Here is a 26,046-nt window from a genome sequence, read left to right as displayed (position 1 = left end):
GCGAGTCCTAAGATCTCTCAAAGTGCCTTCCAAGCACCTTCAAATCTGTCACAGATAATTTTACCTCCAATTGACAGATGTAAATACAGGGATAGAAAGGCTAACTGCCCTGGGTTCACATACAAATATTCTGTCATAGCTGTCCAACATGCTGAGTCTATGGTCTTCTTTCTTGATTATTTAAATTTACTTTCCTCAAAGGAGACAGCCTTTTTAGATGTTTCAAGCAGAAAAAAGGATGATTGGGTGAATCCCCAAATGTACAAGGGCTGCTCCAAATGTAATGTCTCCTATTTTATTATGTTGGCCCATGACATCAGAAGCAGATGTTGGTGGTACTGCAGTAGATGTTAAACCTTCCCACCAGTGTTCCATTTTGTTGCTATGTGACAGATGGCAGCAGAGGGGCAGTCTGACAAAATGGTGTCTGACACAGAGGTGTGTATGAAGCAAAGGCGCAGAACTGAATCCCTCTGTGCAGAAAAAATGGCACTTACTGACATTCATTGACTTGCTGAATGTTTATGGAGATCAAACAGTGGATGTGAGCACAGTAAAGCAGTGGGTGATGTAGATCAGCAGCGGTGACAGTAACATTAAAGACAAGCCATGGTCTATAAGGCCAAGCACAGCTGTTACACTACAAAATGAACAGTGTCTTGATCAGCTTGTCTGCATGAATTGGCTATGGTGGTGACTCTGATGAAAAACTGTGTGTAGCTGAGAATTTTGTTTTTGAAATAGTGTGACTGTGTTTTCTGTATCTGTTGTAGTTCACATGGAAAAAGATAGAAGGCATTTCTTTTGGAGCAACCCATGTATGCACAACTGTTGCTGATCCTCGGAGACATCTGACTCACCATATTCCACTTTTAGTTTTATGACCTCAGATATGTTTCTACAATGCTTCTCTCTACAATGTGAGCACTACCAGTTTCCAGAGCTCAGCCTGATTTCCCCAGACCCAGAAAGCAGACCAAGTCCCCTTGTGAACTTAGCCTAGAAGACGTTCTCCCAGTGAATCTTACACACACGGACATGGTTTCAACAGAAGAACATCTCCTTCAAAACATCTGTGTAAACGAACGTGCAAGACCAGTGCGACCTTCTGATTCTTTCTGGGTTTATGCTCAGCTCGACTGGTGCTTTGGTCATTCTCATTAATTCTCCAATCGAAAGCATATCACTGATTTCCAACTTTTCTGCATAATTATTTCAGGAACCTTCATGACAAAACAATGTTTTGCTCTTGACCACAGCATACTGTGAAACATAGACCCACTGAACTTCTGGTTTCCTGAAGACAGAATGTGAACAACTGGATCAGAAAGGGTCACTACGAAAAGCCCTGGCTTATCATTAAAATAGACAGGGGAGGTTGTTAGCATTGGGACAGTGCTTTGCTACTGTCAGTGTCACAAGCAACTGAAACTGATAATCTGTGTTCTCCTGAAAGGAACACATGCCACAACACAGCATATGAGGAAATAGTTTCTCCTCTTTGTATCTCTCTCACAGACTAATATATTTATGTATATAAATAGACAGACATATCCACATGCATTTTTTTACGTACGAGCGCTATAAACATAGAAATTCTAGGCACGTACACATTCTGCAATTCATGAAGATTTGGGACTGAAGCCATTGTTGTTATGAGTCTATGGAAGCAATGGTGTCTTCTAACAAGCTAGAATTTAGTACCAGGTTGTGAATACATCATTAATACTTCAAATGGCACATGCAGGTAAATTCGCACACACAACACCTGAACATTCTTGTTGAGAAAATGTGAACTCTTAGCTTGCAGCCTTGCAATAAATGATAAAAGGAGCACAACAGAAGGATTTCCATGTGAAGACAAGAGCTCACAGGTGATTCATTCCTGCTCACTGTTGATGAAGGGAATGTTATCTTGGAGTGCTCTAGTGTGCCTAGGTTCTTAGTATTTGTGGGAGGGAAGCAGTGGGATGCTATATGCTGCTCTTGATATTGTGACCTCTTGAAAATGACGTAAAGCACACTGACTGTTTATCAGAGAAAGGACATTTAATGTTTTCTTACTTATGACAGTGTAATTCTCTTATTCAGAGAGCTCATTAGAGGAGATAAGTTAGCTTTTCATGCATGCCATTGTCAGTAGCTTGTTTTAATAGTAAGTCAGAATAAAAAAAAAAAGCTAACATTGGCATTTTGGGACCTAATATACATACTTTTCTTCAATTGTTCTGAAGTCATCTTTGCTATAAGGTTGTTTGTGTGAAATATGCATGTCCTTGCCAGAAGCAAGATCTGTTTTACACAAGGCCCCATGCAATCACTCATCATTGCTACATGGACAGCCATTAGCCCCCTTCCTTCCCAGATCCCAACAATGACAACCAGAGATCACAGAACAAAAGGACTGGGTGAGCAGCCAAATAACAGTAACAAAAAGGACATCATGCAGAGCATCAGAGTGAGCAAGTGATACTGAGGAGGACATCCATTCCTGGGGGCACATTATGATGGGTCATGGACCGTCAAAGACTAAGTAGATTCCTTGCATTTCTGAAGGGAATGCAAGGAACAACAGCAACTAAAAAAGGGGACGGGAAAATGCAGCTGAACCAATTTCTTCCATTTCAGGCAAAGCTGAAGTCCTCACAACAAATACTATAAAAAAATTCTTCTTTGGGAAAAAACTTGACCAAGGCTGAGAACAAAGATGTTCTAACAGCTACCACAATCTACCTATCTTGGTATGTCAGGGTTTAAGATGCCATAGGATAGATACTCATGTTCTGGTATTACAGCTGACTAATGTCACTGTTTTCATATACTTGCCAATTAAGTGCCAAAAAGTTGCCCTCATTTTAAAAACAAGTATGCTGCTCTCATGTCAATTTGATAAGTCCTACAAACTTTATAAAAGAACTACCTCTGTGGCAAGTGTGCCTCTCTTAGCATGATATTTCTGAATGAGGTTTTGTGCACTGATCTGGAATCTTTTCAGACTCCCAGAATGAAGGAGCTTATCCTATGAGCTAGATAACCAGATTCCCTGGTAACATTTCTTTTGCCTTCCATTTGCTTGCAAGAAAAGGAATCTTTTTGCAGGGACCCAAAAGACTTCACTTTGCAGAGCAAATTATGTGAAACTTAAAGACTCCAGAACTGCGTATGTAACACGAATGGAACTAGACCAGCTTGACTACTTGTGCATATAGATTCAAAAATAATTGTATAATCACTTTACAATTGGCAGTTTTTGTGGCAAGATTATTGGGAAAGGCTGTCCACCACAGCAATAAATACTCACTGTTTACGGTACCTGCTAGTGCATTAATATTATTCAGTCCAACGGTGGCTCCAGCCAGTCCTTGGAGAGTACCCAAAGAAGTCAAAGAATTCATGGCTGCACCAGCTGTGGAATTAGCAGTTGATGCAGCCACTAAAAGAAAAAGAAAATAAAGAAGGCAAAATTAAAGCTATGTTTTGGTTACATTAGTTGATCACAAAACAACTTACTTACAATAATGTTAAACGAAACAACAAGACTACTTGCAATAGAGAAAGAAAAAATATAAGACCAATAGACCAACCTTGCTCAAAATGTTACTGTTATGACTGTTCACAGAAAGTGTTGATGAGCCTTGAACTGCAAAGTCTGGATCATAAAATTTAGCGCTGTGCTATTTGCAAACAGTAACAGTAAGATCGAGTACAGTCACTTTTTCAAAAGTTTGTCAGCCAGGGTAGCATCCCAGGGTGATCACCCAACCAGCTGAGATACTGCTGCTTTTCAAACATCACTGAAAAAATAGAATTCCTTGTACAAGTTTGTCATACAACAGATTTTTGTCGCAGACTCTTCAAGTAAAATTTAAAATCTTCTGTGAGACACTATTCTCCAGTTATGGCTGCAGGACATTGTATGAACACTATTTGAATGCCTGAAGTTTACAAAAAACAAGAATTATGGGACATACACAAAAAGTAACCACTTATTGCAGGCTCTTAGTCTGGTCTATGTATGCAACTAGTCATTTACATGTACGCCATAGATGATACTTTATGCTTCTCCCAAAGCTCTGCCAGAGGGAGAGCTGAGGCTCACAGAGATAAAAGGTCTCTGCTGTTATGATGTTGAGACAATTCTGAAGGTGGGAGAGAGATAAATCCACCTGAATCATATGTTTAGGCAGAGAAAGAGACTCAATCTCTTATCTCAGGAAATAAGGCACAGTAGAAAATTCTATCATTTAGGATAGGTGGGATGAATTAGAAAAATGTCCTTCACCTGTAGAAGGGCCTTGAATAGCCTGCATGAATTAAAAAATTAACTTACAGATATATGAAGTTGTATCAGGTAAATCACACTTACAAAAGCTGAGGAAGTAATTAATTTTTTAGCTTGTCTCTAGAGCCCCATTAATACACCAATCACGAAGACTTTTTTTTCTTTTTCTTTAAAAATTGCACCTTGTTCTGAAAAATGAACATTCAAAGTCAATGTTTTGTTGGTGAACTATGGCATGCACATCATGTCTACACCGTGGTTTTTTTTGCCCCTACCCATTATGTAGCTGGGAAATGGTTAAGATGACTTCTATCTTGATGCTCTTTGATGCTCTTTTGGGTTGCTAAACACATCAGAATACCCAGTGAACCCTCAAGAAAGTGGAGTATCTACAGTTTGCAGCACCCAGAAAGGAAAAAGAAGCTGAGGCTAAATTTTCAAACGCTGTGGGTAAACTTCAAGGGCCTAAACTACAAAGAACTCATCTTTACAACCTCAAGACCCACCAAAGACAAGCCTTCCCCTCTGGGCCTCCAAGTCCAAAGGACTCTCTTGATGAGAGTAAGGAAAGACTTCCTGAGTTTGGAGCATTCCTTGTCCCTACTTTCACCACATCTGCAGTGTTCTCTTGAATAATTTTATATGTTGCAGACAGAAGCAGCTTGGTTGATCAATCACCTTCTACAAAGCAATAAGCCAATAATGTCTCTGATTAAAAAAAAACTTAATCCAAGAAACAAGTGAGAAAACTCTTTTGTTGGATAATGTGAACACCAGCAGAGAAGAGAGAAAAAATCAAAGTGGATGAATGTCAGTGAATTCCCTGTGACCAACACAGCTCTGTGTTTCTGTTCATGTTCATTATCAGATCATTTAAATGAAGCACTTAAATCTGAAGGATCTGATTGGTTATGACTGGGCTGAATTCCATTCATTTCTCTTTCAGAGTATTATATTACTCTTTTATCTTGATGAAACACATACATTTAAGAAATGAGAGAAATGGGGGCTAGCAAATTGCTTGCCTAAAATTACATTCAAGCTCTTGGGGGCAAATAACTCCTGTGAGTGAGAGCCATACGCTTATGGATTGTCAACACATCTGTTGGAGAAGGCAGAAAAATCTGATTAAATCCTCTTGTGTAGCCCAGAGCTCATCGTGGTGGTTCTTCTCAGGCTCACTGCTCAAACACGTGCCTTGAGGATGGCCAATATCTGGGGCCAACATTTCTTTTTTTCTTTTATTCTTTCCAAGTTTCTCCATTTCATCAGACAAACACAGAGCAGGTGTCTCAGCAATTCTCCCATTTGAAGTTGCAATGCAGATTATCTAGCTTGCCTAAATAATGACTTGGCACATAATCAATGTAAAATACTAGTTGGAGCACTGAAGAACCTCAGAAATCAGCATTTTGTTGTGGTTATTTCTTCTGCTTAAAAGTTATCTGTCTCACAGATCCACTGGTACAATGGTTTTTTTTGCTCTTTGGCCTATTATTTCTTCGAGGAATAAGAAACCGAACAAATTGAGTGGTTTCCATTATCTTATTGAACATGGACTGAACAGAAATAAAAGGAGCTCCATTCATTAGGGCACTTGTACACGATGGATCCAGCAACTTGTTGGATGAGATATCCTGGGAGACTCCACACCTTCTCTTTTACTGCATCCTGTGCATATGAAATGAAGACAACGATGAGCTAAGACATTATGAATGGGACCAAGACTTAGAGAGAGCACAAAATGCTGCAAAAATCAATGGTTGAAGTAATGGTATTCCTTGTCCTCAAAAAACTTATAGGGAGATGAAACAGAGTCTTCGAGACTTTGAAAGTCTTACAAGAGACACGTGGAGGCTTAGGCCAGCTGAAAGTTTTTACCTTATGAACTCCCAGAATATGCTGAAAATCATCTGAAGACAAGGACTATGCCTTTCCGGTCTTTTGCCCTTTTCTACTTACTTTCAACTAAAAGTTTTAATGTCTACTGAACCAAAGGGGAAAAAAAAGAAAAATTACATGCCTTGTGGTAAAGGTAGATGATTGCACTATTATGGGGGAACCTGTATATTTCTCTCATGTCAGCAAAGCTCCTGGGCTCCCAGAACTTGCTCTGAGTAATGGCAAAGGAAGTATGATGCACTGCTGGAACAGCATTATTCTATATTTATGGCTTTTAGTTTTCCACATGACAAACACAGATTGGATACCTACAGAATTTATAAATTCATTTTTACCAGGCTCTCCTGGCACCATGTAAATTAAAGGAAAACATTTCACAGCTCTCTCCATCCTCAACACCACCACATAGCTGCTCTGAATTGAATCACTTCACAGTGGTGCTTAATTAAGAGTAGGTATCTCTCCAGCTACACAGACAGCCTGATGTATGGAGCTGTAATGCTGCCAGGAATAACCCTCTTTGTGCTACTGGTGCACCACTATTAAGTGCAACACAGAGGAAAATCAAAACACATAAAAAAGTGCAAATCATAGAATACCATACATAGAATACCCTGAGTTGGAAGGGACCCATAGGGATCAAGTCCAATTTCTATGACTTAGGCTTCTGGAATCCCTCTGTATGGCATGCCTTTTTTCCACAACATTTGCTATATTATTTTTCTCTTCATGCTGGCAATTTTATAGTTGCCTCCTTAAACCTATATGTGGCAGGGTGACGTAGGGCTGCGTTAAGTGAATTAGCCGATACTGAAGTTAGGGGGAGAGATTCAGCCTGATGATTATACAGTAGCTGCATATACAAAAGGCAGAGAAGAACAGAGCTGCTTTTTATCTGCTGCACCTACCCCTCCCTAACAATTTTAAGCCTTGGATAAACATCAGAACATAACAGATAAGATTTTGTCTGCTTTTTCCTCTCCAGCATCAGTCACTGGAATAAGTTGACAGCTTTCTCAAAGAGACTGTTGCTCAATGAGAGCAGCACTGTCTGGCCCTAGTGGAGAAGTTATGGGGTTGGATCCTTTGGCTGATGTTCCAAGAGTTCAGGCCAGATGCTCACCGTAACTCTAACTAACCTTAATAATCTATTAATATGTGAAGATACCACAGCTTTGGAAAGAGGTCAGTGAAGACTGGCAAGAATTGTCCAATGACCTGTAGAAAAGTCTGCTTTGTCTCTTGAAGATATGCTATGTGCTGGACAGCTGTTGCCTCCTCCATCTAGGACCCATCCAGAACATTTTAGAATCTTCAACCATGAAAGATAAGACTCAAAATGTATATTTAACTATTAGAGACTGCAGTAGCTTCTTCACTGATCCTTCTATTCCCATATTTCTGAGTCAGCCTCATAACTATCTGCTTCTTTTTCCTTCCAGACTACTCAACTTCAGTTTAGTAAATAGCCAGACACTTCCAAATATTATAAATAATATTATTAAGAAGTTGAGAACTAGAAAAGAGCATAGTAGAGCTCTCTCTCGTGACACTCCCAAATCCCTTCCAACCTCAGCAATTTGATCTCTTCCTAAATGAAATTTTTTATGAGCTTCATTATAAATAAAGAAACTTGGCCTTTGATTAACATATTATTTAACAGAGCTCTCTTTGATATAGTGAACATGTTTTGATTTGGAGTGAATGTTGTACATGGTTATTTAATTACCACTGTTGTTTTTGTGGAGATTTTTAAGTCTGGATTTATCTGGTATTTTCATCTATTGTCAACATTTTAATTTCTGCGTGCAATAGAGTATAACAACTTTTAAGTCAAGACTCTTATACAAAAAGTTTAAGTGAGCAATGAGACATTTCCCTTCTTATTAGTAGCATTTCAACACAATTCCTAAAAACTATGCCAATCTAGAGAAACAGGCAGTACTAACACATAGACTTTTGGCCATTCTGTTGGCAAGCTTAAATCTATAGAGTCACAATGATTTACATCTGGATTCACATCAGCTGGAAAACTAGATTCAGGATAACAACATCTAGGAAAGTCAATGATGTGGAAATATTTTTTTGGCTTTGCATTGCATACTGTGGACGGGATTAATTTCTCCGCCTTTGGCAGTGTCACAGTTAGTTTAAGCTAGTCTAGCCAAAACTGTTCTTTTGGACCATCTCTCAGATAAAGAGACATCTAGCTTCAGTGCGCTACCTTTGGATTTCCATGTCAGGATGAGCTGAATTGTGCTCTGGACCTACTCCTGTTTCCACTGACTGAGATGGTGAACATAGACCATAAACACAGATAGACAGAGGTAGACATAGGCCTTACAGATGAATCACATGAAGGGGGTTGGATCCTGCTCTTTCTGATCTGTGAGGGCTCTGCTTTTGTCCTGTCCACAGAGCTGGTGCCATTCTTTGAAAATACAGAATACAATCACCTCCATCAAATCTTGATCTCACAGAATAGTCTGATGCTGGGGAATCCTGAACCAAAGTGCACAGGGTGTACATATTTCTGTAAAGCACACCTAGACAGCAGGGACTTATGCAGTGCCATAGTACAGGTAGGATGGCCTCACATGAGAGCATGAACAATGAGTAAAACTACTAGATGCTGCTGATGCTTCTCTGGTTCTACCTCAGACTTCCTGTGTTACCTTGGATAAAATATTCACTATGGTTGCTTTTTGTTTTGTTTCGTTTTGTTGTTGGAAGACGGGGCTGATTCTGCTGCTTCCCACTTGCTGGCTTATTTTATAGAAGGCTACATCTTCAAAGTGCAGGTATGTTTCTATCGTGCCTATTTATTTCCTGTTCTTAAGACCAAGGAATGCTCTTAACAGGGTTTCTAAGTATACTTAAGTAAAAAAACAGAGACCTGTGTTCATCTTAGTGTACACAGTTCACACAGCACAGACTTGCAGTACAGAGTTGGGCAAATCCCTCATCCTCTCATCCATATCTCTGAGCCAACATATAAAATCCTGTTTCCCAACAGAGGAGACCAGGAAAGCTGTCTGGGCACTTGATGAAAGAGAATACTACAGGAATGTGTCCTCTCACTGCTGCTCTGAATAAAAGGATCTACTTAAATTACACATGTAATACCATGATTTAGCAAAGAGATGGTTTTAAGTGGGTGTTAGACCCCAATCTTTATTTTACTTGGTAAATATCTGAGAGATATAGAAAACCATATTCCACAAATAAAAGGGTTTCTAGGACACTCCAGAAGATGTTTGCTAACTTGGCACTATTTTCTGGGTGGTGATATCCAGTAGGCTGCGCACTCTCTCCACCTCTCTTTGCCTCATCCTATTTCCTTTCTTGTCTTCCAGAATACTTCTGAAAATGATACACAGACATACTGCCAGTTTGGTACTAAGGTATCAAAAAATACCAGAAGAGACATTTCCATGATTTTATGGTTTCTTTCTGGAAACAGTTTTGGTTTCAGAGCAGGACTATGAGAGAGAATGGGCAATGAAAATAACAGAATCATACAATGGCTTGGGTTGGAAGGGATCAGAAAGATCTAGTTCCAACTCCCTACTATGGGCAGGGAGGAAAAAAAAAAAAAAAAGAAAAAAGAAAAAAAGAAGGCTGGCTTTCTCTTTTTGCCTGCATGGAGGGTTACTGTAGACCTTCACCCACTCCACCCATGAGAAGAGAAGGGCCAATACTTCTGGAGCAGAAATAGCTTTCTGGTGTTGCCTTCTAGACTTCAGGGCAGCTCCAAAACTGGCTTACCTACATCAGCATTTCCCAAATAGTGATCCACAACAACAACCATGTCAGCCTATTGACAGATTTCCTTTATGCAGCTCTCAGTTACACTTCACAACTGCTTGTCACTCCCTAATGCACAGCACAACAGGAAGCCCAACATTTACTTTGCTATCAGTTACCTACAAACGTGTTTTCTGTTCATATCCCACTTAAGTCACTTGTAGAGGATGTGCATATATTAAAAAGCAAAGCACACCACTCAGCTCTGAAACATAACTTTGTTCTTGTTGTTTCACTTAATGAAGAGTTAAAATAATTCAGCAAGTACTTTGCTCCAGTAAAGATGATAAAGCAGTTTGCCAGGGATCAATACTACTGAAAAATGTAAGGTTAAGCATCTCTGTGACTCTAAGCACGAGAAGTTGCAGAGAACACATGCTTTCTTTTGGGAGAGCCTCCTGTCAAATTTATATTGGCATTTTTCTGAATCTAGAATCCTCTTTCTTGGTGTGAATTAGGCTGAATTTCTAATTTTCTTATGCCTTCCTGAGCCCAATGGCTCCAAGGATTAGATAAAATGGATCTGCCTTAATCAGCTCTTGACTAAAAGACTGACATTCAAAGGGACCCAGAGAAGCAGAGCTGGCCAACATGTACCTTATGAAAGGACCTTTGCATGAAAGTACAAATTCAAATTCCTGCATGTGAGGAGGAGCAACGTGTGTCAATGACACAAACACAGGATGGATGGGCTGGGAGGAGCTCTGCTGTAAACAGCCTAATGGTTCTGATTACAGATGACCACAAACCAGCAGTGTGCTCTGGGAGATAAGAAAGCCAACAGTGTCCTGGGCTGAATGGAAAGGAGCAGAGACAGGAGATCCAGCTGATTTTTCTCCTTCAGTCAGCACAATGTTAGATCTTATCTAAGTGGTACATCTAGTTTTGTGCTCCTCATTGCAAGAAAAACGTTGATCAACTGGATGGAGCACAGTGGGAGACCACCAAGGTGGTCAAGGACTAGAGGACTCATCCTGTAGAGAGATGCCAGTAGAGGTGTGCTTATTCACACTGAAGAGATGGCTTCAGGGGAACATAACAACAGCACCTCTGCACCTGTGACATGCAGGAAACTGGAGACGGGCTGTTCAATGCAGTGTATGGCAGGAGGAAGAAAGGGAAATTGAAATAAAAGAGGTTCAGTCTGAATACAAGGAAAAACCTTCTCTAAGTGAAGATTGTCATGCATTGGAAAAGATTACCCAGACTGATCAGTCTGTGTTGTTGCAGGTTTTCAAGTCCTGAGTAAATCAAGCTCTGAGTAACCTGATCTGACCTCACACTTGACCCTGTTTTGAGTTGGGGTTGGACAACAGATCTCCTCAAAGACTTCCAATATCCTATGATCCTAAAAAAAGAACAGTGTAGCAGAAAAGCAGAAAAAGTCAAGCAACAACGAAACAGAATAAAAGAAAGATGAAAAATGAATATGGGTTGGGAGAAAATGGAACACAAGATCTAGCTTCTGTTATAGGTCTGTTTACTGGCATAGAGGGTGAGACTGAACATGCCACTTAACTCTTTGCTGTTTTTATGATCCTGGTCTGCCTTAAGTATTTCTTACGTAAACTTTCCAGAGCTAGTTCTATGTCTAACAAGAGAAGGTCATGACCTTGCATGATTCCTATGGATTTCAGATTCATTTTAGTTTCCTTCTGATTTAGCAACATGCAACAGAAAATAAAATTGTAGTAACAGGATGCAAAGAATGGATTTTTAAAAACTGTGAGAAGAGAATACATGCACTAAGAAAAGAAAATCAAAATTATTCTAACACCTCCCCAGTCAGTAACACAGAAGAAGTAAATGGTAAGAGTTGGGGACAAATGGAAAAGAAATATTAACCTTAAGAAAAACATCTCTAATTTTAGCAAGTTGAATTTAAAATCTTCTGTTTACTACTCAAAATCACTTGGGTAAACAGAATATTCTTTGTCCCTTTGTTAGTACAAGAGGGATAATAAAGCTAACAGACAACACTGGATTTAACGATAATCAGATTATGGCTCTGTTTTCTTTTCCCTTTCTAAGCTTCAGTTGCAAAAAACAATGATGTCTGCAATGATGTAATGCAACCTTTAGCTAAACAAGATGAACACCTGCGGGCTTGTGTGAAAGCCCAAAGATACTAGCCAGAGTTTAGTTGTGTTCAACAAAGCCTGTGCAAAGCTTCCAACTTTGTTCTAATTTACAGCATCTTAGTTTGGTTGTGGTGCTCTTTTAAACAGATAAAAAGGGCACTCAGCTGTAGGAGTCCTTGTATAGCAGTGAATCAACACCACCAATCTGGTGTTATGGAGGTGTTTAAGGTCAGTCCACTCTTCACATAGCTCTAACAATAACTGGCTGGTTTAAGGAGATGGAAGCCATAAAGTTCACTCCTCGGTGTGACTTAAATGCCTCCAATGGAAAAGCTAAGCAATTGAAGTATAGGGATGATGGAGCTTGTGAAATGAGCATTATAAACATGGGCGTGGGGGAGAACTGGGAAGTCAGTCACACTGCCCATGTGACACTGCTCTCAGGAATTTGCAGTTGCGTTTCTGTCTGAAATGAGCACACTCCAAGGGTTCTGACTGCACAAGGAACATTTTAAAGAGGAAGAATAATTAAGCGATGACAGAGGCATCATCATTATTAGATAATCACAACCCAGGGGCATTAACAAACATTGAGTGTCTCTAATCCCACGGGGTCTAATTATTCTGTGATAATAACCACACCTCCAAGTTTTAATTTATTCTTGTGGAGAGCAAGGGGGGGTGTAGGAGAAAAGGGGGCATTTTAATATTTTTGCTGAAAGAAGATGCAGTTGGCCTTTCAAAAAGGCTCGTCAGTATTCTAATCTAACTAGTGTATTGTGATTGGCATTAAATTGTCTGCCCTTTATGGTGATCTCCAACCAATCTGAGTATCCATCCTCATACAAACGGGTGGCCTGCCAGTCACTAACACAGTGCCATCATGCACCCGTTCTGCTTCTCAGGGCAATTTTTGGCAAAGGAAATGTGGATTTCCCATTTGGGAGGTTAATTCTCCACGAAGTTCTCTGACAAACACACTGCCCATGGCATGGAGGGATGAGTAGAAACTTGATCATTTTCTGCTACCTGGAAGTGCTGTCTGACGTGTCAAAAAGGGAGATTCTAGTAAGTTTAAGTGCTCTGCTTGTGCCTGGAAAGAATAAAATAAAAGTGACAGATGCACTCCAGGGACACAGAACCAGAAAAGCAAGAGAGGAAGAAAGAGTTGGCAGAAATGAGAATGACAACATAGAGAGACTTATACCGATATCACAGCCTTTCCTGAATAAGTCAATGTCCCTCTATTTCTTCATTACTCACAGGTGAACAATCCCTATGAAAGATTATCTATGACTTCTCAGGATACAGGAAAAGAGAAATACTACTGAGTAATGGAGGAAGGGAGAACAGCAGTCTCTCAACACTCAATCGCATCTGCGTGTCTCTGGCATGCATGTGCAAGTGAGATGAAGCAGGAACAAAGAAGAGGAGAGTCTTTCCCCATGGTGATCCTTTTGGCTGAAGATGAGTTTCTGAGAACACCTTTATATTTCACAATGTCCTGTGCATGCATGCTCACATACTAGAAAAAAGAAGCAAAACCAACCCAAACAGAGAGGTGAACTAATTCATTCAAATTCTTTGCAAAGAAAGAAGAAGCAAAGTAGAGACTTCAGTTAGACTCCTAACTCCATACTCTCCAGGAGTATCTTCAGGGTTGCTGGGCATACTTACGTGAATCTATGCTGTTATGTTTAAGGGTACATTTTCCTTTGAAATTATGAAGATGGAAGAGAGTAAAAAGTAAATTTATGTCTTGGGCCAGTTCCACACTGATGCTTCTGTTTTGTTGAAATGCATTATTTGGTGAGGACACGTTTTTACTTCACAAACTGCAAGGCCATTAGTAAGGCAGTCAAGGGCTTAATTTATTAGCTTCAAACCCATTCAGCTGTTGAAGATGCTTGTGTTTGGCCAATGCATAAAATAAATCAGGGGCTACAAATTCAATTAACTGTATCTTTTCAGATAAAGTAAAATAACATTCACAAACTCCAATTCCCATTGTATTCCACAATCTATCCTGCTTCAGGGAAACAGGCCATGAGTAGCTTGAACATATGCTCAATTTTCTAGGATCTCAGGAGCAGTGCTGCCAGTAGTAAATGTTAGATATTTGAAAGCTCCTCCGATTGCATGAGTTTTGCTAAGATTTGGATTGTTTCCTGAATTCTACGAACTCCAATATTTTCTTGGCTTGGACTTCTTGTCAGATATACAGCATACAAGCTCATATATCTACCTGTGTAGCCAACTTGATAGTATCATATTTCTTTTGTAGAAAATAGCCCTGAATGAGCTTGAAATAATACTTCTAACGAAAGGAGAAAAACAGGCTTTTTTTTACAAAGTGGGATTCTTGCGGCCTGAAATAAAGATTAAGAGTTGGGAAGAGAGAGACTTTCAAAAATAATGTATTACAAAGTGTTATTTGTATACTGCAAGCAAAGTAAATCCAAAAAGGTGCTTAAGGCAATGGATTTAATACTTTAGGAATATGATAATGTACTAATGTTTAAAAAACAAACATGTCTCCTGTTGAATTAGATCCTGCTAATCCATGGTTTAGTACTGTGCATGGTTTCCTAAAAACAACTCTGCAGAATTAACCAGCAGAATTATTTGCTGAAAAATATGCATGTGTTTCTATCCTTCAACTCTGGAAATCATGTAGTTCTAAGTAAAAAGACAGATATCTTTCTGTGCCCCAAATTCCTAAAATATTGATGTTTATTTTAAAAAGAATCAAGGTGCTTTTCAATATTGTCTCCTCCTGAAGTTGTCCAGCAGCCTCACACTTCTTCACTAAAGGTTCTGTCCACTCAAAACCCAGCCATTTAATAAGTAAACTTCCTTAAGGTCCCTTAGGCTGAACTGATATACTTCTGCTTAGAAATCTCTTTGCCAGGAGAATATACAATGACCTGATACATTTTACAGGACAAATCTGCAAACAGGTCATTCTGGTTAATCGATCACAAGCCTGCTGCCACCTGCATCCTTCAGGTTCATTGTTCCAAATGAGGAGCCAGGAAGAGACATTGCTGTTGCAGGGATGCTCCATGAGAATTAATCATCCTTCTCCTCTCCTTTTACTGCCCTGAGGTTCTGGGATATTTTGGACACAATTCACACTCTTTAAGCAGTAAAGATGCTTTGAAACATCATTAAAAATACAACTATAGGTCAAAAATTCGTGCCCATTTCCCTAGTTTTGGCTCTAATACATATGCTTGGATCCCTACTTAGGGGTGACTTAATTAGCAGATGGACTTAGCACCAGTATAATCTTTGCAAGTAGCATCATCATCTTTGGGCACTAAGAGCAGTCACAATCGTCCATTTGCTTAGAAGCTCAAGCACAGACTCAGATACTGAACAGAAAGTAGGTAGGGCTGGTTCATACACAACAGTTTGGTGATGTACTCTCTCCATTACAGATAGCAATCTTCCTGAACAGTGCAGTTAAGTGATTGGCACTGGGTGGTCGGCATGCCAAGGCAACATTTTCTGCCCTGGCTTCCTTGCAAATATGTAATTTGTAAAAAAAAAAAACCCATGGTGCTGAGATCAGGGTTAAGACGTTGGACTGCTCTCTTTCAGAGCACTAAGATAATGGTGCTAATAATAAAAGTCCATTTAAATGTAACATTGAAAATCATATATTTGGGATGTTTAAGCATCACCTGAAGCATCCATTTGGTAGGCAAATGGTATAAGTAAACCTTTATTTAAGATACATGTTATATTTAGCAATTGTTTTTTTATCCTAGCAACAATTAACATTATGAGAGCTAAGTTTCCTACGTACTTCAAATCAAACAAAGCTTAGTTTAAATGTTTTTATAACAATGGAACCTGCATTAATTCCACATGAGATGGTACAAAAATAATCAATTTGTACTACAGTATAAAGAGTGCCATTCTGCATTTTAAACCGATCTCTTCCAACATGAAACATCCAGTCCAATTCATTCTTCAGCAAACTGTCAGACCTTCCTACACACCTACTGGCAGGGTTATTTTTGGATCATCCTGGAAGCAAATCACAGCTATCTCAGTGGGTGTACTGGCCTCTAACAAAATGTCACGGCGGCAGCCTTGCACTGCTGATTGGAGAAAAATGTATTGTACTGAAGTGAACAAAAAGAGAATCTTCTAAGAATGATTATTTGAACACTCTCTACTGCTTCCCAGCTGAAGCACCTTGTATATTCCATAAAATCGCTAACATTACAACAATTGTGTTCACAACATGAATACCTTCAACTAACAAAGACAATCTTTATGCCATATTAGGGGGTAGAAAAAGTAATGAACCACAGATTTTAACTGTGAGTTATAATTCTCTGCTTTTAGCAGGGGGAAGAGTTGAACTAATTCTTTCAGGACAGACACTAATGGTAATATTTTTTTCTTCTCTTTTTTCAGTTTATTCTATACTTCACGGAGTTCCTTTCTTAGGGGGAAGGCAATAATACTTCAGTGTCAGCATTTGTCTGAAATGAGTATTTTTACATTTTTTATGTGAGGAGGGCTTTTTTCAACATAAGGCTTAAAAGGTGAATTCTGACAGAACATAGCAAAAGCTGGGCTTGATTTTAAGAGGTTGTTAAAGAAAAAAGTCTGTCTTTCTACAATGACAATGTTTTTTGCACAGATTTCCTTTTAGGTTTACACAGCAGATAAACCTGAAGAGTTCTGTTACAGAAGCATCAATAGCTAGTTCAGTGGTGTGAATAAATAATAGTTTAGAGAATCAAATAATCATGAAAATGTGATGGAAAATCAAGGCTCCTAAGTATGCAACTGAATTAGCTTCTGGTTTAGCAATTCTTCCACAACTCAGAAGTTATACTGAGTATCATAGAATCATAGAATCACAAGGTTGGAAAGGACTTATAAGATCATCTAGTCCAACTGTCCTCCTATCACCATTACAACCCATTAAGCTACTATGTTTAAGAGCTTCCCTACTGGCAACTGAAGAACAGTTATGTAAGAATTTTAAGAAACAAAATTGAAACAGGCCCATGGATGCAGTAGAATCTCTCTCTCTGGAGATGTTCAATCCATGGCTGGACATAGCATTCACCAACCTGCTCTATGTGGCTCTGGTTTGAGCAGGAGCCTGGAGCACAGACTCTGGGTAGAGATCCTTCAAAACTATGTGATTTTGTGTCTTTCATGCTATGACATTCAACAGTAAAAATCTATGCAGTGGTGGAAAGTTATAAGATGAAAAAATAAGTTGGCATCTGAAACCCAGCTTCCATATTCTTCTTCAGAGTGCAGATATGTTTCTGCTGTTGCTTAATAGTAGTTTACAAAAAGATAGCAGGACATTTTTTACAGTACCAAGGTTGTACTACCCGTGAAAGCCAGAAAAAAAAACCCAATTTTCCTTGTGAAAATTAGGGTAATGGGTCAAGTAAAGCAAAGTAAATGTCAGAGTGTTGGAGGGAGATACACTGATCCTAAGTTCATATGCCCACCTCTGCAGGAGCAGCCTTTCTGCGGGCTTTGCACTAGTCAGAATTTCTGCAGAATATGGCAAGGATATTCTCTGGAGAACAGGTCACAGTCCCTAACACTCACCTGAGATTTGTCCTGCCCAAAGTAAGTGCCAGTATCTACACCTGACATAGTTCCTCCAACCTCCTTGTTGATATAATGAGAAATGCAACCTTCTGGGAAGAAGCAAGGGGAAAGTTGAGACGAACTGGCTCTGGCTCCACAGAATTGGGTAAAAGCTACCCCAAGGCCATGCCATTACATTAAGAAATACTGCAGGCACTTGCCTTTGAAACAAGAACATATTCTAAGTAAGTGAGTGAAATGAGAAGAAATTGAAGAATTAATTAACCAAATAGAGGTGATTAAAGTAAATAAAGGAAACAATTATCATATCAAAATAAAAGACAAGGAAGATGATTAAATGAGTCTTCAAAAGACCCATGAGAAACTCATGAAAGACATAATATGCATTTACCTGGTTTTCATTCTTTCTTGATTTCATTTTCATTTTTATTCACTAACATCTGATAATTGCAAGAAACAGTTACTTTAACCATGGGCAATTTAAACCATTTTAATTTTTTTTCCAGGGCCAAGAGACAAAAGAACCTATTTATTGCCTGAGGGGATTTTTACTAAAATGAAAGCTTAATCTTTTATGTTTTTTTAAGCAAAGGCTTTTAAAAAATCATTTCTAACAATGCTGTAGGGAGAGACTTCCATGGGCATGCAAAATTGAAATTATAAATTTACAATTATAAAAAAATCAATAGTTTGGGGGATTGCATTGTCTCTGTTCTTTCTGAATGAATAGTGTTTCAAGCTTAAGAGAAAGTATTTAGCACATGAAGGAGAACGACTGTCCTTAGACTCCGTGGCGGTCAAAGCTTTTTAATAAGTATACAGCACATATGAGAGAAAGATCATTGGAATTTAATTTGCTTGGAAATATGTGAATCTTGAAGAAAGAGTTTCGTACAAATTGAACAATCACTACTGAATCACAGTGAATATTTTTCTTGTGAGCATGTTGCAATTAGAAGTCAGCAGCAGAACTTGACATGCTCAAACATCAGATACCATGCTGGTTTCTCACCTCCTGGCCTGTTTTTCTGTGTTGCCAATGCATCAAAGTTGGTCTGACCTCCATCGTTAACAGTCTGATGCACTGAAGGTTGCTAATCTTATCTATGTAAACTTAAGCTGCAAGATGAATTTGAATGGAAGTAATTAACAATAATCTGGGATTCTTATGACAGACACAGACAAAGGACAAACAAGAGCTTGCGTGGTCCCGTGTGCGGCCACGCGTTGGACTCAATGATCCTTATGAGTCCCTTCCTACACGGGCTGTTACATGATTCTGTGATTCCAGGTTTTGGTCGAAGACACATTCAAGAGAGATCTTCAGGAGGGATAGAACTACATAAGGGTAAAAATGTGGATGTGATTTATGATGTGGCTGGCACAGTTTAAGGCATATTAGAAGTACTTGCTCAAGTCCATTCCTGTTCAGAGTAGGATTTTGGCTTTAACAGCATCAAGGAAATAATTCAATTTAAGCATGTACCTTTACACTCTCCTAAATTTGGGTAGTTTTCTGAACTGAGAAATATTAATTTAATGCATTATCTGGAGAGACACAAACATTTCTTACTGGGGTTTGTGCAGGCTTTGAAATCAGACAAAATAATTTACACTTATGAAACACAACAAACTGAAGTGTTCTATTAAAAGAAAACTGGAACAAAAAAATATCTTCAAGGCCTCCAAACATTCACACTCTGAGAGGCACATTTAAATGTTTTCTGCCAACATATTTCAAATTCTAATGGAAATACTTTGAGCTACTCTGACAAGCTTTATTGAGCTAAATTCATTTCATACAGAGCAGAGAAGAGCCATTGAAAATACTGTTTAGGTTTAAAAAATACTTGATAGGGTAGAGAATGTGGAACAAGGTAAGAAAGCTCAAACTGGAAGACATTTTATCAGGGGTTGTTTTTAGGCTGGTTGTGCAATAGAAACACGGTAAGGAAGCTACTAGATACGGATTTTCTCTTTGGTATGCCAACCTGTCTATAAGACTGTCTATAGGAAGCACTGTCATTCAGAATACACCATTTCAGAGGTTAAATGTCCCAGATTTTTTTAAAATATCATATCTTTAAAGTGTGAGCCAGAATAATTAACCTCTTTGGAAAACCCTGCTACTTGCTCTAAGATGGCACCCCAAGAACTCTTATCTTGAAGAAATACCTTCCCAGCCTAAGCTTCTGCAGGCTTGGACATGGGCTAAAGTCACCCATCCATCCAGGCATTCAGGAGCCTGGGTTAGGAGGGACCAGCAGCTCAGCCAGGCTGGATAAGGAGATTGTGTTAGAGAGGGAGAGAGGAAAATGTGGACCTAAAATATGAATTTTGAGTCCTGTGCTAACATGGCAAGGCAAATATCACAACAGAAGTATGCTGCTGCCTGAGATTCTCATGCCCCACAACTGATAGGAAAGTTCACTTCTAGACCCTCTGCACTGCTATGCAGTATGTTTAGTTGTTTTAAGAGGTCTAGTGAGTGTAGCTCAAGAGATGCTGAGTATGCTTTGGGAGGACAGGCTACCCAGACATTTAACATCTAAACTGCAGGAAACAATTAATGTTGCAAGAAATGCAACATTTCTCTAAATAGGTGACATGAAGACAGTAGAGCAGAAGCACAGACACTCAGGCTACCCTTCTGCAATGTATTAAGATCCAGCTCCAGGATGGAGACAAGAGTAAGCTCAGACTTTAAAAAAAATAAATAAAAAATACAAAAAAATCAGCAAAACCAAATCATTCTTCCCTAATTTACTTCTTAAGTCTGTTGTGCCAGATTATTTTTAGGTCAAGATGAGGCTCACATAAGAAACAGCAAAAACCTACACAAACTCACTATTCAGTCAAGCTGCCTTCCATTTAACCTCTCCCCCAAATGAACAATAAAACTGTAATATAATGGTAAGTGTTGGCCAGCTTTAACACCCGGCACCACATTCGGTCCCAGTTCTATTGTGCAGTGAAGGCTGTTTTCCTTACTGATGTGCTCAAACCGTCTGCCATGAATTACTTTTTCATGGGGAATAAATACACACTTAAACAAGATTAAACGCAAATGTTCTTTAGTGGTGTCTAAAATAATATGAATGTTCTTTAGAACAGCAATAAACACACTTCATGATGCAAATAATTACACCCTACAGCCTTTATCTTTACATAAGCGGCCAGATTTTCACTCAGCTACTTCACTGTAAACCCAGTATAACTACACTGAATCAGCATCTCTCTCCATGGACTTCAGGGATGCTGAAGTGTTACTAACCTCTTGATCTGCACTACCTCAGTGGCAAAGGCTTTGCAGACACGGGAAGTTCATGGATGAAAGTGTACATGTTGGCAATGGAGGCACCACTGTCTCTTAGCCTACTCCTTATTTCCCCATACAGTTTGAGGCAATTAAGTCAGATTGTGGCTCTGCACTCCTTAAGCACCTGTTATCAATTCTGATTCTCAGTTAGGACCACAAGACAGCTCCATAGAGGCTACAGCAAGAAAAAGAGAAGGAAAAAAGGAGAGAAGGACTGCATAAAAATTTATGATGGGTGAAGAAAAAAAGTGCACAATGGGCTTAGAGTCAAAGATTTGTCTCCTGGGAATTAAGAAGTACCACCTTGTTTAATCTTTCTGTAGGATGGGAAGGATTAGCTCATGTTCTGAACCCTTTCTGAGAAGTTAAAATTAGCTTAAATTTCTCATTCATCTGTAAACTTGATGTAAAGCTTTGCAAGACGGGTCTGTTAGGCTTTGATGACCCCTGAAATGTGTCTGCAATAGAGAACAAGTTCATATTGGACAGCTTGAAAAATAAGTTATTTTCTTAAAAATAACAGCAACAAAAAATGTATCCAGTTATTAAAAGGGTTTCCAGAATTTACACAAAGCACACAACTTAGCCACAGGATGGTATCAGTTTTAAATATTTTCTTCCTATTTGCTCTCATTTTTGCATCTTGAAAGCAAGCATTCTGCTCTTACCAGGACTTGTGAGGGCTCCCAGAGCACCAGTCGTTGTGGAGAGAGGATTTGCATTGGTGGTAGTAGCTGAGGTTTGGGCGGCGGCTGCTGCAGCTGCTAAAGTTGCCAAATTCTGTAATTGTAAAGCGTTCATGCCTGCGTGGAGAAGCAATAGAGTTAATTAAAAGGTGCCATAAAAAACAACAGCAACAAAACCAAAAAAACCCAATAAACTATTTTCAATGGGTGTATCTTGCCATGAGATTCAGTTTCCTTTTCTCCCAAGACTCTTACAATCTGGGAGCCACTTAAAGCCCCCAGATAGCATCTCTCACCTTTCTGCCTTCATAGTCAGAGAATATGGCAATGGCACCAGCCTACGGTTAGGAAAATTAAATCTGGTTGGTGTCACTTTGATAAGGGAAGAGTGGAATTAGAAGTCATTTAAAATCTGTGTGAATCCCAGGAGCAATACTATTCCCTGACACAACAGGGGGTGTAATGAAGATAACTTAACATTTAAAACAGATTCAATATAGGGTCATACAATTAGGATGAATATAATTTGTTTCCCGTGTCCCATCTGAATGTATCTACTAAGACTGCACTGTGCAGTAGCCAATAGTTGTACTGATTTTCCTTTGGATAGTTCATTTCTAAAACCAGGTATGTATTAAGAGCATCAAATTAGTATCAGACTGATCAAAGCACCATCACTGAAGCGGAGACTTTCAGACCATAAGCTCTACATTGTGATAACAAGAGTACTCAGTCAGCTGTTACTTCATTATTTCAGAAGATATGGGGGAGGTACACCTGCATTTCAATGAAGATCTTCAAGGAATGCATTCGTTTAAACAGCAAAGGATTTAACTTAGATGGCAAGTTAAAAAGGAGAAACAATAAATACAAATTATGTGAAATGGAAAAAAAGATGAACAAGGAACAGCAAATGGCATTCATTTGACTTAGAGCAATTGGGAGTCTCTTCTCAGAATCCTACGGATAAGATGCAACTGTCCAAAGGAGTGATCACAAGGCAACATATTGGCATGGAAGAGATTTTTTGGATGGCAGTGTGTGTTTACCAAGTTGGTTTGGACATGAGAGATCTCCACATGTTTGAGCCCTTGGTAGAACTGAAAAAGCAGACACAGACCATAACATAGACCATAAACCATAATACTAGTTATATGATGCTTATATGAAGAGTAATACTTTCTTTTAGATCAAATGACAGAGCTGAGAAGACTACCTGAATCTTGGGGAACATTCAGAGAAGAGCACAAGTGCCTGAAAACTCATTCTTTTCTTTTCTTTTCCTTTTTTTTGAACGTTAGCTTGTCTAACAAGAGAGAGATATTACTTCTTTGTGCACACTTTGTTTCTCATACCAGGTGAACCTCATATCAGCTTGGAGAAGAAGAAGAAAAAAAGGAGTTCAAACCTAAAGCTTTGTAAGCACGTTTGAGAAGGAAAAAACGAAACAGAGAGGCATTTTTTTTTTGTGAATTTGGTCCTCAGGTACCTTTTACTTTCCTCTTTTATAAGAAATATAAGTTATACAGCCTAAAATGTCCAGCAGACATTGTTCATCTTCACAGAGCCCCTTTTTCATGCCACACTATAATGGACATTTGATAAAGCAGTGGGCTGGCTCTTCGACATGGCAGCATGGATTTCTATCACCTTCTGGTAAGTAATTCATCAGTAGGATCAGTCATAATCAGCTTATATTTCTTCTGCGGTGAGGTTTCCACTTCCAATTTTTAAACAGCACATACAGCAGGATTAAATAATAGTGAGCAAATCACACAGAACAGTACAGGAGCTTCCTCAAACCAAATCCCACATGCTTCTGGAAAATGTGGGAACCTTTCTCTAAACATCAGTATGGACATAAATAGATTCATAAGCAATTTAATACTGCTTTCTTTTTTGCATTTCATATACAGGGCTTTGTGTATGCATGCAAAGCTGAAGAAGGCTGTAGCAGCAAAGAGTGCGAGCACAGAAGGATGGGAGCTGGAAGGCAATGTACATACATTGTACAGCTCTCAAGGAAGTGGCAAAACAAGGTCAACAGAACAAACAACAGCTCTCTTGGGCCCTGCGTGTCACTGTCGTGCCTGTGTGGATGCAAAACTAATACCAGCACTGCATCATCATGAAAAGCATTATTTTATAGTGGGACATTTCCTGTGCAAGGACAAGAGGGATCCATCAAATTAAAGAAAGAGTTTCTATGCCAAAAGGAGATGAATAAACAAGTGAGGCAGTGACAGAGTTGTTTCTCCACCCAGTCTGTTTGAGCGCGGAGGTGACTAAAAGATACTGGCCACCAACCAGCTCTGCAGATGTTATGGGGTGTCAGCTATAGTGCCTTTAGGAAAAAAAGCAACCAACCTGCCTGTTGCTGTCATGAGAAGGAGCCCAAAGAGCCCCACTGCACTGAGTGCCCTGGAGTGGCTGTCAGCAGTGGCTCAGAGCACATGCAGTCCCCCAGCATGCCCTATAGCTGCTTGTGTCAGCTGTTTATCATTTAATACACAACCTCTTTAGGATCCATTTTGCTCCAACTTTCAAAAAAAATAACTCTTGTCATCACAGTTTTATGTTCCCTAGGCAGTTTATCGTCTCTCCCTTCATCGGCTTTGCCCATCAACTTGACAAGTGCGTCAATATCCCACTTGCTAACACAAAATTGGAGAAGGGAAACCAAATACTCTCAAGTTCCAAATCCAAAATGTACTTTCCTTTCAAATGGGGATTTTGATTCAATTGAACTTCAGTCAAGGTATAGTTCTGTGGGACTAATCTGCTCGGTCATTCTCTCCTTTTTCACATACTGTCTTCGCACATTTCACATCCTGCAACTTTTTTAAAACAGTCCCAAATCCCACAATGGAGCTGGACTGAAAATGAGTAAATCGCTCTCATTTGAAAGTGCTGCTCACTCAGCAAATGCACCTCTCTCTCAAGAAATGCAAATTGCTTAACGCTGAAGAGCAGCCTCACAGGCAGAGTTACACATGAAAAATGGAAGTCCCTCTGTAGGGGAAAAACATTTCTGGGCAAGGAATAAGTCTTGATCTTCATGATAGAGACAATGTTGAGAATTAAAGTGAAATGATAAAAAAAACCAAAACCATAACAGAATCACAATACAGTTTGATTCCATTTTTAATAACATGTATTTACCAACGTGCTATTAGCTTGGCAAATAAATTGCAAGGAAATTCAACTTTCATTTTGCTATTTGGCAGATTAAAAAAACAATTAAATTATGTACAAAACAGATGCAAGGTATGCCTTGCTTGAAACTTAAGATTTTTTAAAAAATTATTTATAAGGATAGGGGCATGAAAATTTAATTTAATGTTCACCTTAGGTAATTTTGTGTCTTATTGTTCACAGCAATTACCATAAATCTACATATCAATAAGCAAGAACAGATGTCAGTTGTTACAAGTGCTTGCCAATCAGGCCTGTTAAAAAGTGACAGATGGATGGTGATAGAACATTCTCATAAGGCCTATTAGCACATTCGCAGGAAATTTTTGTAGTGCTGCACAGTCACAGATGCAGTTCTGTGAAAACACGGGGAAATTTGAGAGCACAAGATTTATATTCTACAACTCCTTGCTCTGCCTCCGACACAAACTTTCATACAATGAGGCAATTTGCCTCGTTTCAGTCACCACAGCTTTTCTCCTGTGATATCTGTAAATTTGAAATTATTGGGTTATTTGTAGAGGAGGCAGCAGAATCACAAACCATTCCTGAAGTCTTCCGAGATCTCTTCAGATCTGGGTTTCCAAATATCATAGTAAAATTATATTAGGAAATAGCTTAATTTGCTTGCTGAACAAATGCTGATAAAGCACTGACCACATTTTAGTGACAAGATATGCACAGAGAATTTCAAAATCGGTGGTGATAATCAGAGTTGCGTCTGAATCACTCCTAAGCAGTTTCCAATAGCTTGACCTCTGCTGTTGCCTATCTTTCTTTGGAAATTGTATCTATCCCAATTATAAGGATTTATTCTTTTTGAATTATATTCTGACTGCAGCTTAAAAACTGTGGATTAAGGTAAAATACCTTAATCATTTCTAGGCCAAAAAGCATCCATTTCCTGGCACTGATACCAGCCATTCTGGATGCTTATGTTATGGGGGAAAGTCTTTTCAGGCTGAGTCTGAAAGTGCAGTGTTACTCTAGCAATACTTAAAGAATTGAAAGGGACAGGAGACTGTTACCTCCATTAAATCATACGTACGGTGTGCCTACCTTTAGAAAAGCTGCTTATCTCAGAAGTGCTTAAGGTATCCTGACTACTTACTGTTTGAGTTAGGAAAGCCCCTAAAACAACTTTTAAGTCCATATTGGATTCTACCCTGG

General features: G+C 39.1%; 1 protein-coding gene across 8 annotated transcripts in view; it reads right to left on the bottom strand.

Moving 5' to 3' along the window:
- The window catches only part of CELF2 (CUGBP Elav-like family member 2), a 364,188-nt gene that overhangs the window by 13,470 nt on the left and 324,672 nt on the right, over positions 1-26,046 (bottom strand). For 7 of the 8 annotated variants that reach the window (XM_042815506.1, XM_042815509.1, XM_042815512.1 and 4 more), the window contains 2 exons: positions 21,664-21,798; positions 3,314-3,433 (listed from right to left, as the gene is read on the bottom strand). In XM_042815506.1, the coding sequence (XP_042671440.1) occupies positions 3,314-3,433; positions 21,664-21,798 (255 nt within the window). Of the gene's footprint in view, positions 1-3,301; positions 3,434-21,663; positions 21,799-26,046 lie in introns of all 8 variants that reach the window. The other variant, XM_042815508.1, reaches the window with a different exon arrangement.

The sequence above is a fragment of the Centrocercus urophasianus genome, unplaced genomic scaffold, assembly GCF_019232065.1.
Source record: "Centrocercus urophasianus isolate 14NV4802_14NV808 unplaced genomic scaffold, USGS_Curo_1.0 seq_15, whole genome shotgun sequence".
NCBI classification, from domain to species: Eukaryota; Metazoa; Chordata; class Aves; order Galliformes; family Phasianidae; genus Centrocercus; species Centrocercus urophasianus.
Note: the sequence above shows the minus strand (reverse complement) of the source record. Positions and strands in the feature narration are given on the sequence as shown.